This window comes from Dendrobates tinctorius, unplaced genomic scaffold, assembly GCF_039654945.1.
Source record: "Dendrobates tinctorius isolate UK_male_01 unplaced genomic scaffold, ASM3965494v1 ptg000243l, whole genome shotgun sequence".
Lineage (NCBI taxonomy): Eukaryota > Metazoa > Chordata > Amphibia > Anura > Dendrobatidae > Dendrobates > Dendrobates tinctorius.
Genome location: NW_027361910.1, coordinates 503802 through 517703, shown reverse-complemented (window position 1 = coordinate 517703; position 13902 = coordinate 503802). Strand labels below are relative to the sequence as shown.

The window sequence follows — 13902 nt, the reverse complement described above, 5'->3', positions numbered from 1 at the left end:
AGGGGCGTTCCAGCTGATAAAATTTCTTGCTTTATTGAAAAAATTAAAATAGTACAGCGGCTTACTCCAAGAGCAGATGGATGTGCTATGAGGAACTGAGATACCAGCTACGCGTTTCGACCCTGCATGGTGATAAAGACCCATGCAGGGTCGAAACGCGTAGCTGGTATCTCAGTGCCTCATAGCACATCCATCTGCTCTTGAGGAGTAAGCCGCTGTACTATTTTAAAATTTCTTGCTTTATGGAAAAAATTATCAGCTGGAACGCCCCTTATGTTTTTGTCTAGGTTCTGAATATGCAGGCTATGCGGGTAAAGTTTAAAAAAAAAAAAAAAATCTAGGAATGGACTGTGCTGGGCATGTGTAAAGAAAAAAAAATTGGATAGGGAAAGTGTAATGAGCATGTGCCTTATTGGATTTTCCTTGTTTGCCAATTTAGAAGCAGCCACACTATCTGGCAGGTGTGCCACCACCACTACCAGCATTCTAAATTAGGCTAGGCATCTTCCACTTACCTCCTTCACCTCAAACAAGCTTTAACTCCTTTACGTCGCAGCCCTTTTTCGTTTTTGCTTTTCTGATTTTTGCTCCCCTTCTTCCCAGAGCCATAACTCCATAACTTTTTTTTTTTAATTTTCTGTCAATATGGCCATGTGAGGGCTTGTTTTATGCGGGACGAGTTGTACTTTTGAACAACACAATTAATTGGTTTTACCATATTGTATGGTGAAATTGCAAAAGAAAAGTGCAATTCTACAGCAATCTTTTTGGATATTGCTATTACCATGTTCACCAAATGCTAAAACTGACTGAGACCCGTAGCATCTCCATTTTTCATGATCTTGGGTTGGGTGAGGGCTTATTTTTTGCTTGCCGAGCTGACGTTTTTATTGATATTTGGTGCAGATACGATCTTTTGATTGCCCGTTATTGTATTTTAATGCAATGTTGTGACCAAAAAAATGTAATTCTGCTGTTTTGAATTTTTTTCTCTTTACACCGTTTAGTGATCGGGTTAATTCTTTTTTTTATTTTGGTCGGGCGATTCTGAACGCGGCACTGCAAAATATGTGTATATTTGACTTTTTTTTTGTTTTATTTTGAATTAGGCGAAAGGGGGCTTCAGTATTCTCGATGGGAGACTAGAAGCTGCCATAACCTGATCGGTTCTGCTACATACTGGTGATGATCAGATCACCTGTATGTAGCAGAATTGCTGACTTGCTTTGAGCATTGACTACCGGAGGCGCTCATAGCAATCCGGCATTGAAAATCATAGAGGTCTCCTGGAGACCTCTGGTTGTCATTCCGACCCATCGGTGACCCGCGATCACGGGACGGAGGTTACCAATGGGTGGATTTCCGGCACCATTGCCGGAAGTACGCATTAAATGCCGCTGTCAGAGTTTCACAGTGGCATTTAACGGGTTAACATCCACGAGTGGATCGAGATTCCACCCACTGCTCTTCCGAGCACATTTCAGCTGTTCAAGACAGCTGACATGTGCCGGAAAAGCTGTGGGTTCAGCGCTGGAGTCCACATCAAAGGGGGGGGAGACATGACATGCGCGGTACTAGTATGGCGCATGTCATGAAGGGATTAAAGCTCCTTTAAAATTCTGTCCAGTCTATGGATGTCACTTGGACTTCACATGGTGTGGTCTGTTGTGACGTCTTTTTATTGAGTGCAATGTTTCTCTGTCCAGCTATGGAGGCACAGCTGGATTTTTGTGGGGTTGATGTCACCTTAGTATTGTCTGGTGACAATTAGCCTACTGATTAGTAATGGAGAAGCGTCCACAAGACACCTCCATTACTAATCCCATTGTTCTATTGTAAATAAACACACAGCAAGTTCCTTTTTTATTTAAAAATAACAGTTATACTCGCCTAACACCCATTCTATTGGATACCTCATCTTCCGTAATAATACAAAAATAAAAAAAACAACCATATCCTTCACCTGTCCGTCGGTCTGTCCCACGCCATAATTCATAGAATTGTAGAGTTGGAAGGGACCTTCTGGGCCATCTGGTCCAACCCTCTGCTCAAAGCAGGATTCGCTAAATCATTCCAGACAGATGTCTGTCCAGCCTCTGAAGACATCTATTGAAGCAGAACTCGCCACCTCTCGTGGCAGCCTGTTCCACTCATTGATCACTCTAACTGTCGAAAAGTTTTTTCTAATATCTAATCTGTGTCTCATCCCAATGCTTCTAGTCTTTCCTTGTGCAAATAAGAAGAAAGATGATCCTTCTACAATGTGACAGCCCTTGAGATATTTGTAGACAGCTATTTAGTCTCCTCCCAGTCTTCTCTTCTGCAAGCTAAACATTCCCAAATCCTGCAACCTTTCCTCATAAGACTGGGTTTGCAGACCGGTCACCATTCTGGTCGCTCTTTTCTGAATTTGCTCCAGTTTGTTGATGTCTTTTTTAAAATCTGGTGCCCAAAACTGGGCACAGTATTCCAGATGAGGTCTGACCAAAGAGGAGTAGAGGGCAAAAATAACTTCACGTGATCTAGACTGTATGCTTCTGTTAATACATCCTAGAAAGGCATTTGCCTTTTTTGCTGCTGCATCACACTGTTGACTCATGTTCAGTTTATGATCTATTAGTATACCCAAGTCTTTTTCACATGTGCTGTTGCTTAGCCCTATTCCTCCCATTCTGTATATGCTTTTTCATTTTTATTGCCCAGATGTAGTACTTTGCATTTTTCCCTGTTAAAAACTATTGTTAGTTGTTGCCTACTGCTCCAGTTTATTTATATCTTTTTGAATTTCTCTCTCTCTTCTCTAGTATTAGCTATCCCTCCTAGCTTTGTGTCATCATCAAATTTAATCAGTTTACCCTCAGATCCTTCATCTAAATCGTTGATAAAGATGTTGAACAATACAGGGCCCAGTACAGAGCCCTGTGTTACCCCACTTGAGACATTCTTCCAACTGGATGTGTAGCCATTTACGACCACTCTTTGGGTCCTATCACTAAGCCAGTTATGAATCCACCTAACAGTTGCCTTGTCCATTCCATACTTAGCCATTTTTTCAAAAAGGATTGTGTGAGATGCTTTGCTGAAGTCAAGATATACTATATCTACAGCATTTCCCTGATCCACCCAATCAGTGATTCTGTCATAGAAGGAAATTAAATTAGTCTGACATAGCTTATTAGTTACAAACCCATGCTGACTCTGTTTAATTACTTCATTCTTATCCAGGTACTGACATACATGTTGTTTAATAATTTGTTCAAAGATCTTTCCTGGTATAGAAGTCAGACTCACCGGCCTATAGTTGCCTGGGTCCACCTTCTTCCCCTTTTTGAAAATAGGAACAACATTTGCTCTTCTCCAGTCTTCTGGGACTTCTCCTGTTCTCCAAGAATTTTCAAAGATTATGAAGAGGGCTTCAAAAATTTCTTCTGCTATCTCCTTCATTGCTCTGGGGTGTAATTCATCTGGACCTGGAGACTTGAATTAATTTAGGTTAGCTAAGTGTTTCCTCACTATCTTTGTTTATAGATATCCTGGATTCTTCTATTCCCTTAATAGGACAGTGAAGAATAGTTGATGTTACATTTCCTTTCTGAGAGAAAACAGATGCAAAATGGGAATTTAAAAGTTCGGCCTTCTCAACATCCTGTCTTACCATTTTATCATTTTCATCCTGTAAAAATCCTATAGAATCTTTGACTTTTCTTTTACTTTTGACATATCCCCAAAATCCTTTATTACTGCTTTTGACGTCTCTTGCAAGCCTCAATTCATTGTCAGATTTAGATAATCTGATTTGTGCCCTGCAAGTTCTGCAGACAGCATTATATTCTTTAGGCTACTTTCATACTTGCGTTGCACAGACCTGCGTCAGTCTGCGCACGGCAGCCGCTAAGCTCCGCCCCTGCTGCACCTCCTCCTGTTGGCTCCGCCTATGGGCGCATGATGCTGCATGCGATCTGCGCACCCTATCTTTAGCATTGGGTATGCAGGCCGTGCGCAGGTATGCGTTTTCCGGCGCATGCGTCCTTTTGACGGTGCGCTGAGCGCACCAAAATGCAACACGTTGCGTTTGGCGCACCGTCAAAATGACGCATGCGCCGGAAAACGCATACCTGCGTACCCAATGCTAAAGATAGGGTGTGCAGGTCGCATGCAGCGTAATGCCCATAGGCGGAACTAACAGGAGAAGGTGCGGCAGGGGGCGGAGCTTAGCGGCGGCCGTGCGCAGATGGACGCAGGTCTGTGCAACGCAAGTGTGAAAGTAGCCTTAGATATGCCTACTTCTTTCCATTTTATAAACATTTCTTTCTTCCTTTTTAGCATGAGCTTAAGTTCTGTGTTCATCCATCCTGGTTTCCTTAAATGTTTCCTATTCTTCCCTCTTTTCGGAATTGTTAACAATTGTGCTTTGAGAATTTCATTTTTCAAGATTTCCCATCCTTCCTGGACATTTTTGTCCTTAAGGATATCCAGCCATTGGATCCCTCCAATTCTCTTTCTGAATCCCTTAAAATCTGCCTTTCTGAAATCCAACCTTGACGTCTGAGTCTTCACAGGTCTTCCTCCTCTAGTTATCCAAAATTCTAAAATAGCATGGTCGCTACCTCCTAGGGTCCCAGTCACTCTTACCTCCTCAACCATTTCCTCCCTGTTTATAAGGATTAAATCCAAGGTAGCAGTTCCCCTTGTTTTCTCCCCTATCTTTTGGAAGATAAAGTTGTCAGCAAGAGAGGATAAGAATTTCCTTGACCTGTTAAGCTGGAGTCACACATAGCGAGTCACCAGTGATCCCGACAACGATATCAACGTGTCAGGATCGCTGGTGAGTCGCTATGTGATCGCTGGTGAGCTGTCACACAGACAGCTTGACCAGCGATCCCGAGCACTCGGCGTCGTTGTGTTCATTAGTTACCAGCGCGCTGATGCAGGGAGCTGGTAACTAACGTACACATTGGGTATCCAAGGGACGTGCGTCCCTTAGATACCCGATGTGTACGTTAGTTACCAGCTCCTTGCATCAGCGCGCTGGTAATTAACGTACACATCGGGTATCTAAGGGACGCATGTCCCTTGGATACCCGATGTGTACGTTAGTTACCAGCAGATCGCTGGTCTCCCGCCTGTTACACGCAGCGATGCGTGCTGGCCAGCGGGAGACCAGCGACAAAAGAAATGTCCAGCGGTTTCCTTCAGCGATACGGGCAGGGGGGCCGGTCACTGATCGCTGTCACACACAGCGATCTCGCTGGTGAGATCGCTGTTGTGTCACAAAACTTGTGACTCAGCAGCGATCTCGCTAGCGAGATCGCTATGTGTGACGGGGCCCTTAGTTTTGCCTTAGAGAGATTCCCAACAAATGTCAGGATAGTTGAAATCTCTCATAACAACTATGCCATTTTTTTTGGAGAACTTTGCCATTTGATGCATAAAGAGTTCATCCATATCTTCAGCTTGCACAGGCGGCCTGTAGTAAATGCCTACAATGGTGTCCTTTCCATTGTTCTGTCCTTGTATTCTTACCCAGTTTCCACAGAACTCCCAGTCTCTGAAGCTTCAATCTCTGCGCAGATATACGCGTTTCTAACATACAATGCGACACCACCTCCTCGTTCATCAAGGCTGTTTATAGCAAATAAGTTGTATCCTTCTAGCCTTGTGTTCCAATCATGTGTATTGTCCCACCAGGTTTCAGTGATTCCAATGACATCATATTTCTTTTCCTGCGTTAGTAGTTCCAATTCTCCTTGTTTGTTGCCCATGCTTTGTGCATTAGTATAGAAACATTTTAGTTTCTCCAATATTTTTATTATTTAGATTCTTTTGTCTTTGTTCTTCCTTTCCACTTCCAATAGCAGAGTTCTCAATAGCATTTGTCAGGTGTATGGCTTTTTCTGGCCTTTTTGCTTATCTTCCCACATTGTTCTAGTTTAAAGCTCTCCTGATGAGTGTAGCAAGGCGACTTCCAAATACATGTTTTCCAGTCTTCGTAAGGTGCACCCCATCTCTAGCAAGTAGTCCATCGTATAGGTAATTCACTCCGTGATCCAGAAATCTAAATCCTTGCTGACAGCACCATCGACGTAGCCAGTTGTTCACCTGCAGAGTCTTATTCCACCTCCTTGTTTCATGGCCATCCACTGGGAGGATGGAAGAGAAGACCACCTGCGCTCCCAGTTCTTTCACTTTCTTACCTAAGTTTTCAAAGTCACTGCAGATGGTTTCCAGGTCGTTTCTTGCTGTGTCATTTGTCCCCACAGGATTAGCAGGAATGGGTAGTCATCTGTAGGTCTGAAGAGTCCTGATATCCTGTCAGACACTTCTTTAATAGTTGCACCTTGAAGACAGCACATTTCTCTTGAGGTTATATCCGGTCTGCAGATAGCGGCCTCTGATCCTCTCAACCGGGAATCCCCTATGACCACCACTCTACGTTTCTTCTTCTCAACATTTTTCTTTCTCTATCCAGGAGGATTCTGAAGGCGTACAAGGTTGCTGTTTGTGGGCAAAGTCTTATCCTGATGTATTTCTTTGTTCTGCTGCGTAAGAGCCTGGTACTGGTTCCTTAGCAGTATGGGCGCTGACCGCCTCCCGATCCTCCTGCTTCTCTGGGTCACATGTTTCCATTCCTCTGTTTCTTCAGGTGCACTTCGAATTTCTTCTCTTTCTGTAACATGAAGAGATAATTCTGCTCTGTCTAGCAAACTCTTCACCTTCCTTAATGATCTTCAATGTAGCTAACCTCTCTTCGAGATTTTGCAACTTTTCCTCCAACAGGGACACAAGCTTGCGTTTGTGGCATGTGAAGTTTGGCTTTTCCACTGGTAAGTCTGTGAACATGTAGCAAGAAATGCAGCTCACCAAATGGCCCCTGGCCTCTTCCATATTGTTATTGTTAAAGAGATTTCAAAGCGATGAAAAATGAGCCAAATTCGGCGCGCGGTTTACCGATTTCCTCTTTTCAGCTGCAATGGCCAAAATCCAGTGATCGTTGAGCTCACGGAGACTCTTCACTTATCACAGAAGGCACTGGGAATATGCAAATTCTCTCGTCAGGACTCTTCCCCTGGGGATAAACTATTTTCAACCTGGACAATGCTAAGATACGACCGTCCAGGCTGAGAATCACTGAGGAATGAGATGCATCAGTGACCAGCAACGGGTTACTGAGGCGGTCCCAGCCAGGCTTAACTGCGTTGACCTCGGCACCATGAGAAAAAGTCAGTGATTTCAGCTCTGAGTTCCCCGCAGTTCACCGTGAGAAATTTCAGCTGCTGCCTGTTTTAGCTGTTATCAGTTGAATACAGCTCTCAACATTTTTCCTGCTAGCGCTGATTGCAGTTCAAGAAGTGGACAGTGATATGAGTTGTCATCAGCACCTGGCGCTGGAGAACAGTGCGAGCTGTACCGCTGATTCCCAGGCACCGGTACATGTGATTCTGTTGCAGCACATGCTTGTCACACGTATTCTCTGGAACTGGTTTTTCCAGTGCTGAAAATTTCAGGACGTGGGTAAGAGCCCTTAGATGGCTGTCAGCCAAACAAAACTTCGGACAGTTGGTTGGCTGTCAGCAATCTCTGCCAGCTGTCCCATAGACTGTTCGGCTGAGCGTTTTTGTATTCTCTATTAGAAAGCCGTTGCCAGACATCTCTGGTGACGCATTATCTCCAGCAGGACAAATTGATCGGCAGTCCGAAATCAATCGTGATATAAGGAGATTAGGGATGAGCGAGTAGTGAAATACTGGGACTCGCTGTACTCGTTACGAGTAGCTCCTAATACTCGGGTACTCGTAACGAGTAGCGAGTCCAATGTAAGTCTATGGGAAATGCGAGTAATGGGCTGTGTGTGTGTGCGGGGGCTGTGCCGAATATTGCGAGGCGAGTAGTTAAATTTACTCGCCAGGATTCGAGTACCGTGAGTACCGCATTACTCGCCGAGTACCGAAACCTAACGAGTATACTCGCTCATCCCTAAAGGAGAAGTATTCTCCAGAGAAATTTGACAAAGGCTTTCTGATTCCACATCCCTGGATTTTCATCTTGTCTTTTGCTCTAAATACTTATCAACTGTTATTTAATGTGAAACATGATTTGGGTCTTGAAGATTTTAGTGTGTGATTTATTTTTTCTTTTTTTTGTTTTAGTCTTTAAATGTTCCTGTCAGCCCTGTGTCAGAATTTCCGAATGTTGTGGAGATGCAGGACTCCTTTGTGCAAACAGGTAATATACTGGTATTATTTGTGTGTAAGTTTTAGCTAGCAACATAAACATTTTGCATCTCTGTTCATAATCTGTTTGCTTGTTTGCCAAGAAAGGTAAAATATTTGATTTTCATACATACATATTTTTAGTATTTTCAAGTGCTTGACGGCAAAGGAGCTGAGCCTACACCAAACCTGTCAGATGCTAGCTGTGCTCTACAGCTGGCATCTACCTGCAACAGTAACTACTAAATCATGCTTTGATCTCTGCTATTTAAGCATTTAGATGCCACTGTCAAACAATAACAGCAGCATTTAAATGAACTGTTTTTCAATGCTCTTTTGCCTCCATTACCTTCCCTGCAATACTCATGCGTGGTGCTGATTGGTTACTGTGGCAGTTGGATGGACCTGTTCTGTTAGATCCTCCTATGAATCCCAGCCTGTGACTGGGCTTCACAGAAGAATGTCAGTTAGGCTGGTTTCACATTAGCGTTTTTTTGCGCAGCGCATCGTGCACGTCCATGCGCATGTGTACCTATGTTTAACATGGCGTGCGCATGATCTTGCATTTGCACGTGTTCGTATGCGTTTTTGTGCACATGCGGTTTTTCAAGGTGTGCGTCTAGGCGCGTTAGACGCAACCTGTTGCATTTTTGGGTCCGCAGAAAGGCGTCAAAAAGACGCATGCGCACTCTTGCGCACGGAATGCGATATAATAACGGAACGCAGGTGTGCGCATGGACATGCGTTCGTCTGTGTTATCATGCGCATGCGGTTTTGGAGTAAAAATGGGTAGACACAGGTTTTAACCCCTAGAGAACGAATGCGCGTAAAAAGCAAACCCATGCAAAAACGCATGATGCTTTTTTTTGCATGCGTTTCTATTGCGTACGATGCGCTATGCAAAAAAAGCTAATGTGAAATTAGCCTTAACTATATACTATAATATTTTAATATTGCTGTTTCTAACAAAAGTAATCAGGCTTAAAGGGAACCTGTCAGCAGGATTGTGCACAGTAACCTACAGACAGTGTCAGGTCGGTGCTGTTATACTGATTAAAATGATACCTTTGTTGATGAAATCTGTCTTGTGGTTGTTTAATCTATATTTTCAGTTTTGAGTTAATAATATGCTCGTGCTCCGGGGCGGCCTGTGGGGGGTTATGTGGTGCTCTGATTTAGGTATTCATGTGTATGGCTTCTGACTGGTCACTGATCTCTCAGTGACCTGCCCCAAGTTTACATAATATATTTACATACTGCACCTGCACTGCACCCATAATCACATGTTTAATGTATATTTAATGTGCTTGAGGTTTTTCTGAGGAGTACATATATATTTAAAAAAAAAAAAAAAAATCAATTTTATAATGGAGCTCTCCTGTGCAGTAGCAGCTATCGGTGTATATAGAGGTGATCCGATAGCTGCTATTGCGCAGGCGCCAGTGGCGCCATCTTGCTAGAGAAAAAAAAACATTTTTCTCCAAGATGGCGCCGCATGCGCAGTAGAAGCTATCGGATCACTTCTATATACACTGTTAGGTGCTACTGCTTAGGCGCAGCGGGCGCCATTTTAAAATTGTCCTTTTTTTAAAACTCCTCAGAAAAACCTCAAGCACATTTATTAACTACAAACTAAACATGCTATTATGCTGAAGCCTGCAGAAGTGTTTTTTTTTTTTTATTATGTACATATATTAATTATGTAAACTAGGGAGCAGGTCACTGAGGGATCAGTTTTTCTGTCAGCAGTCATCAGTATGAATACCTAAAAAGAGCACCACATGAAGCCCCTCCCCCCCACAGGCCACCCCAGGACACAAGCGTATCATAACTCAAAACTGAAAATGAAGATTAAAAAACAACCACAAGACGGATTTCATCAACCAAGGTATCATTTTAATCAGTATAACGGCGCCGACCTGACACTGTCTGTAGCTTACGGGGCACAATCCTGCTGACACGTTCCCTTTAAACTGTAACCATTGTTTTAATTTTTATTTCAGAAAGCCATAATATACATGGAAATATGGAGCTTTGTAATAGATATTATCATAGAAATCTGCTTTTTTTTTTTTTTTTTTTTTTTTCCTCCTGGACTGATGTTTCATTCTCAGTTCTTGGATAAAATCGGTCTCCGATGACTGCAGACTTTCCCCATTGCTGAGATAGGAGATGGCATTTGGTTCTATTGTCATTCTATGCTTATCTTAATTTCCAAGTTATACAAACATAATGATGTGAATTTTTAAAGTAAATCCACTATTTTTCCCAATGTCGATGAGTACAGTTTGTATTATATAATTTGGTTACAGATCTGCTTTAATTGTTTACTAGGTGTGCCAAATATTTTGTAATGTCTGTGCTCGTTCCCATTTCATTTTTAAAAGGACAGGTTCTGGTATTGCAGTATATAAAACAAGTAAACTTAAAACCTTTTTCACATTCACATTTTTTTTTTTGGGGGGGGGGGGGGGGGGGTAGGGGGGTTGCCCTCTACTCCGACATCTCCTTCTCAATCCCTATGTTTTCCTCCCTGTAACATAGTGACAGCTAAACTCCTCTCCTGTGCAGGTTCCATTGGCGTCAGCACCGGCTCTCCTTGCCTTGGGCTAACGTGACATTGTTATGAATCTGATACGCGAGCCCTGCAGCCAGTCAGCGGCCGCTTCTCTCTCCCTGCCTTTGGGCAGAAACGGACGTCTGGAGGAAGTGAGGGAGCAGTCGCAGCTCTGACTTCTTCCTGATGTCTGATTTATCCAAAGGTGGGGAGAGAGAAGTGGCTGCAGGGCTTGCGTATCATAACACTGTTATGCGAGCCCTGAGAGAGCTAGTGATGACATCACTGGAACAATGCCGGCAACAGAGGAGGGTATTGGTGGTATATGTATTTTTTTTATTTTTAATGAGTGGAATATAGTAATTGACAATAGGTTGTCTTGAGTAGTCAACAACCCCTTTAAATGTTTTTAATTAACTCTACCCCCTTCCACTCTTATTTACAATAGACGTTAAAAATATGTATGTATTACTGTGTCCTGAAAATCCAGTCTATCAAAATATTAAAGTAGGTAGCCTGTATAGTAGATGATGTAAAAGAAAAAAAAGAAACACTAGGATTGACATTTTTCTGGTGGTATGAATTAAAAAAAAAAAAAAAAAAAAAAATCCCTCATACAGCTATATTGACAGAAGAGTAAAGTTTGGGTGGATGTAGCCACGCTCCGTCATGCCTCACTTGAGTGGGCTGATTCAAATTGGCATGAAAACACAGTATCACAAAATATTTGTGAAATAGGGCGTTGAACAAAAACTTCGTGACTTTTCAAAGCTGACAAAACTTTTCGGTGTAAAAGCTTTGGTGAATCTCCCCCCATAGGTCTCAGAAAATGGTGAAACAAACCAAATTTCTTTATCGCCTTATTGGGGGACACAGAATACCATGGGTGTATGCTGCTACTGCTAGGAGGCTGACACTATGCAAAACAAGAAAATTAGCTCCTCCACGGCAGTATACACCCACCGACAGGCACTAGGCACCTCAGTTTGTGCTTAGTGTCTGTAGGAGGCGACCGGGATCTACCCAGATCCGCGCTTAACCCTTTTTTCCTTAGGTTTTCTTGTAGAACGTTTTTAATTCTTTGTCTTTTGTTTTTCAGATTCAAGTCGGGAAACGGGTTGTAGATCTCACCCTGCTTTCCCATATCAGGCGGCTGAGCGAGCAGTGTGGCTTATCCCACATCGCACCTCTCAGTACGCTGGCAGGACTTTTTTCCATATCACCTCCTGGTGCTATGGGTTGGAGACAGGTGGCTGGTTCTTGCCAAATCTCCCTCCTCACCCCTTTCTCAGGACAGGGCTGAGAGGAAAACGGCGATCGCAAGAGGTTACGCCATCTTCTCCAGGATGCGGGTACAGAGGATCCCGTGGGCCCCTGTGGTCATCCTCTTCAGGGACGTCAGGTAAGTGCCTGCACGTCCCTCCACCCCCGCATTACTTTCAGTGAGTCCATCGGCGCATCTACAGGTCACCCTCATTCAAATCTCCCGCCCTGCCTGGCGCGCGCTCACACAGCCGCTCACCTCTCTCTCCCCTCTGCAAGAGGAACACAGGACTGCTCCCACTATTCTCCAAGGTGGGAGACACAGCAGCAGAGTACCTTTAGATCAGCGGTGAATCTAATCTCCATTTGTCAGGCACGGGGCTGCGGCGTCCTTGGATCATTTTCACTTTCGTTTTCAGCGCTCTCAACGCGCTCCCTCCTCCCTCTCTAAGCGGCTTTTTTCGCGCCCTTACTAGCCCATCACAGGTCCCCTTTTTCGATATGCCAGCCTTTCCTTTACCTCGCCCATCTCCGATGCTGTTATCCAATCACGGCTCAACCGCTAAGCTCCGCCCCCCACTTCCATCATCAAGCATTTCCTGAAGTTTTTTCTTTTCTTCCTGCGCTGCTTGGGGGGACACTGCAACGGTTTTTGCTGCTCACCTGAATCATGGTAGACTCTGCTCTGACGCAAAAAATTAGCTCCTCTCTGCAGTTCCTCTCTATTCCTGCGGCCATTCAACGCAGTGTACTTATGACCAATCCTTCAGGGGATCTCTGTTTCAGGCCCACTGCTAGACATTACGCGTGTGCGCGCTGTAAAAAGAAGTGGGCATCGGGTCAGTCGTCCCCTTTCTGCCTTTCCTGCAGTCCTCCAACTATGTCTGCATCTCAGGAGCACACCGACTCTCGGGCTGAGGACACTCCACCTCCCCCGGAGTGGGCCGTTGTAATGTCTCAGTCAGTCTCTGACTTGACTAAGGTTTCTCAGTCGCTGATCCAGGTTTTAGAACAGTTACCTCAGCTAGCTACAGCCACCTGTGCACCGACCGCCTCTCAAGGTGAGTCGTCCGCTCCTGACCGCGACCTTCAGAGGGACAGACCGGGCAGGAGCTCTAGGAAGCGAGTGCTGTCTGGCTCGTCTTCCAGCTCACTAGGGCCGTCTGCCTCACCCAGGTGTCATTCTCCTTCCTCAGAGGACGACCATAGGTCACACGACGATCCCCAATCGAGATCTAGTTCAGAAGCAGATAACATATCCAAAACGTGGAATATGGTCGATAGTCTCCTTTCTGCTATCTTCCAAACCCTGGAAATTAAGCAGGACAAGACCCCTCCGCAGAAATGTTCTGTTCCATTTAAACGAGCAAGACCTCCGTCCCGAACCTGCCCAAGCCACAAAGAGTTCGATACTACTCTAGCCAAACATTGGGAGCACCCTGAGCAACGCTTTTCAGGCCGCAGATACTTAGATGTTCTGTACCCCTTTGATGTAGAGCTGCTCACAAAATGGACCAAATCCCCCGAAGTGTGATTGTTTCCGTTCCCTCAAACGAACGGTTTTCAGGGTTCTACTCAAATGTTTTCATAGTTCCGAAGAAAGATGGCTCCCTGCGGCCAATCCTGGACCTCAAATTGCTCAGTCGCCACGTGAAGATTCTTCATTTCAAAATGGAGTCGCTTCGATCGGTGATAGCCTCAATGGAGCCCGGAGAATTCCTCTGCTCGGTGGACATACGAGATGCCTATCTTCACATCCCTGTTTGCTTGCAACATCAGAAATATTTTCGGTTTGCAATTCAGGAAAATCACTACCAGTTCACGGCTCTTATCTTCGGCCTAGCCTCCGCTCCACGTGTGTTCACGAAGGTC

At 44.3% G+C, this 13902-nt stretch overlaps 1 protein-coding gene across 4 annotated transcripts in view; it reads left to right on the top strand.

The window, feature by feature from the left end:
• The window catches only part of EP400 (E1A binding protein p400), a 346882-nt gene that overhangs the window by 9110 nt on the left and 323870 nt on the right, over positions 1–13902 (top strand). For all 4 annotated transcript variants that reach the window (XM_073557025.1, XM_073557023.1, XM_073557026.1 and 1 more), the window contains exon 3: positions 8148–8223. In XM_073557025.1, coding sequence (XP_073413126.1) covers positions 8148–8223 — 76 coding nt within the window. The remainder of the gene's footprint in view (positions 1–8147; positions 8224–13902) is intronic.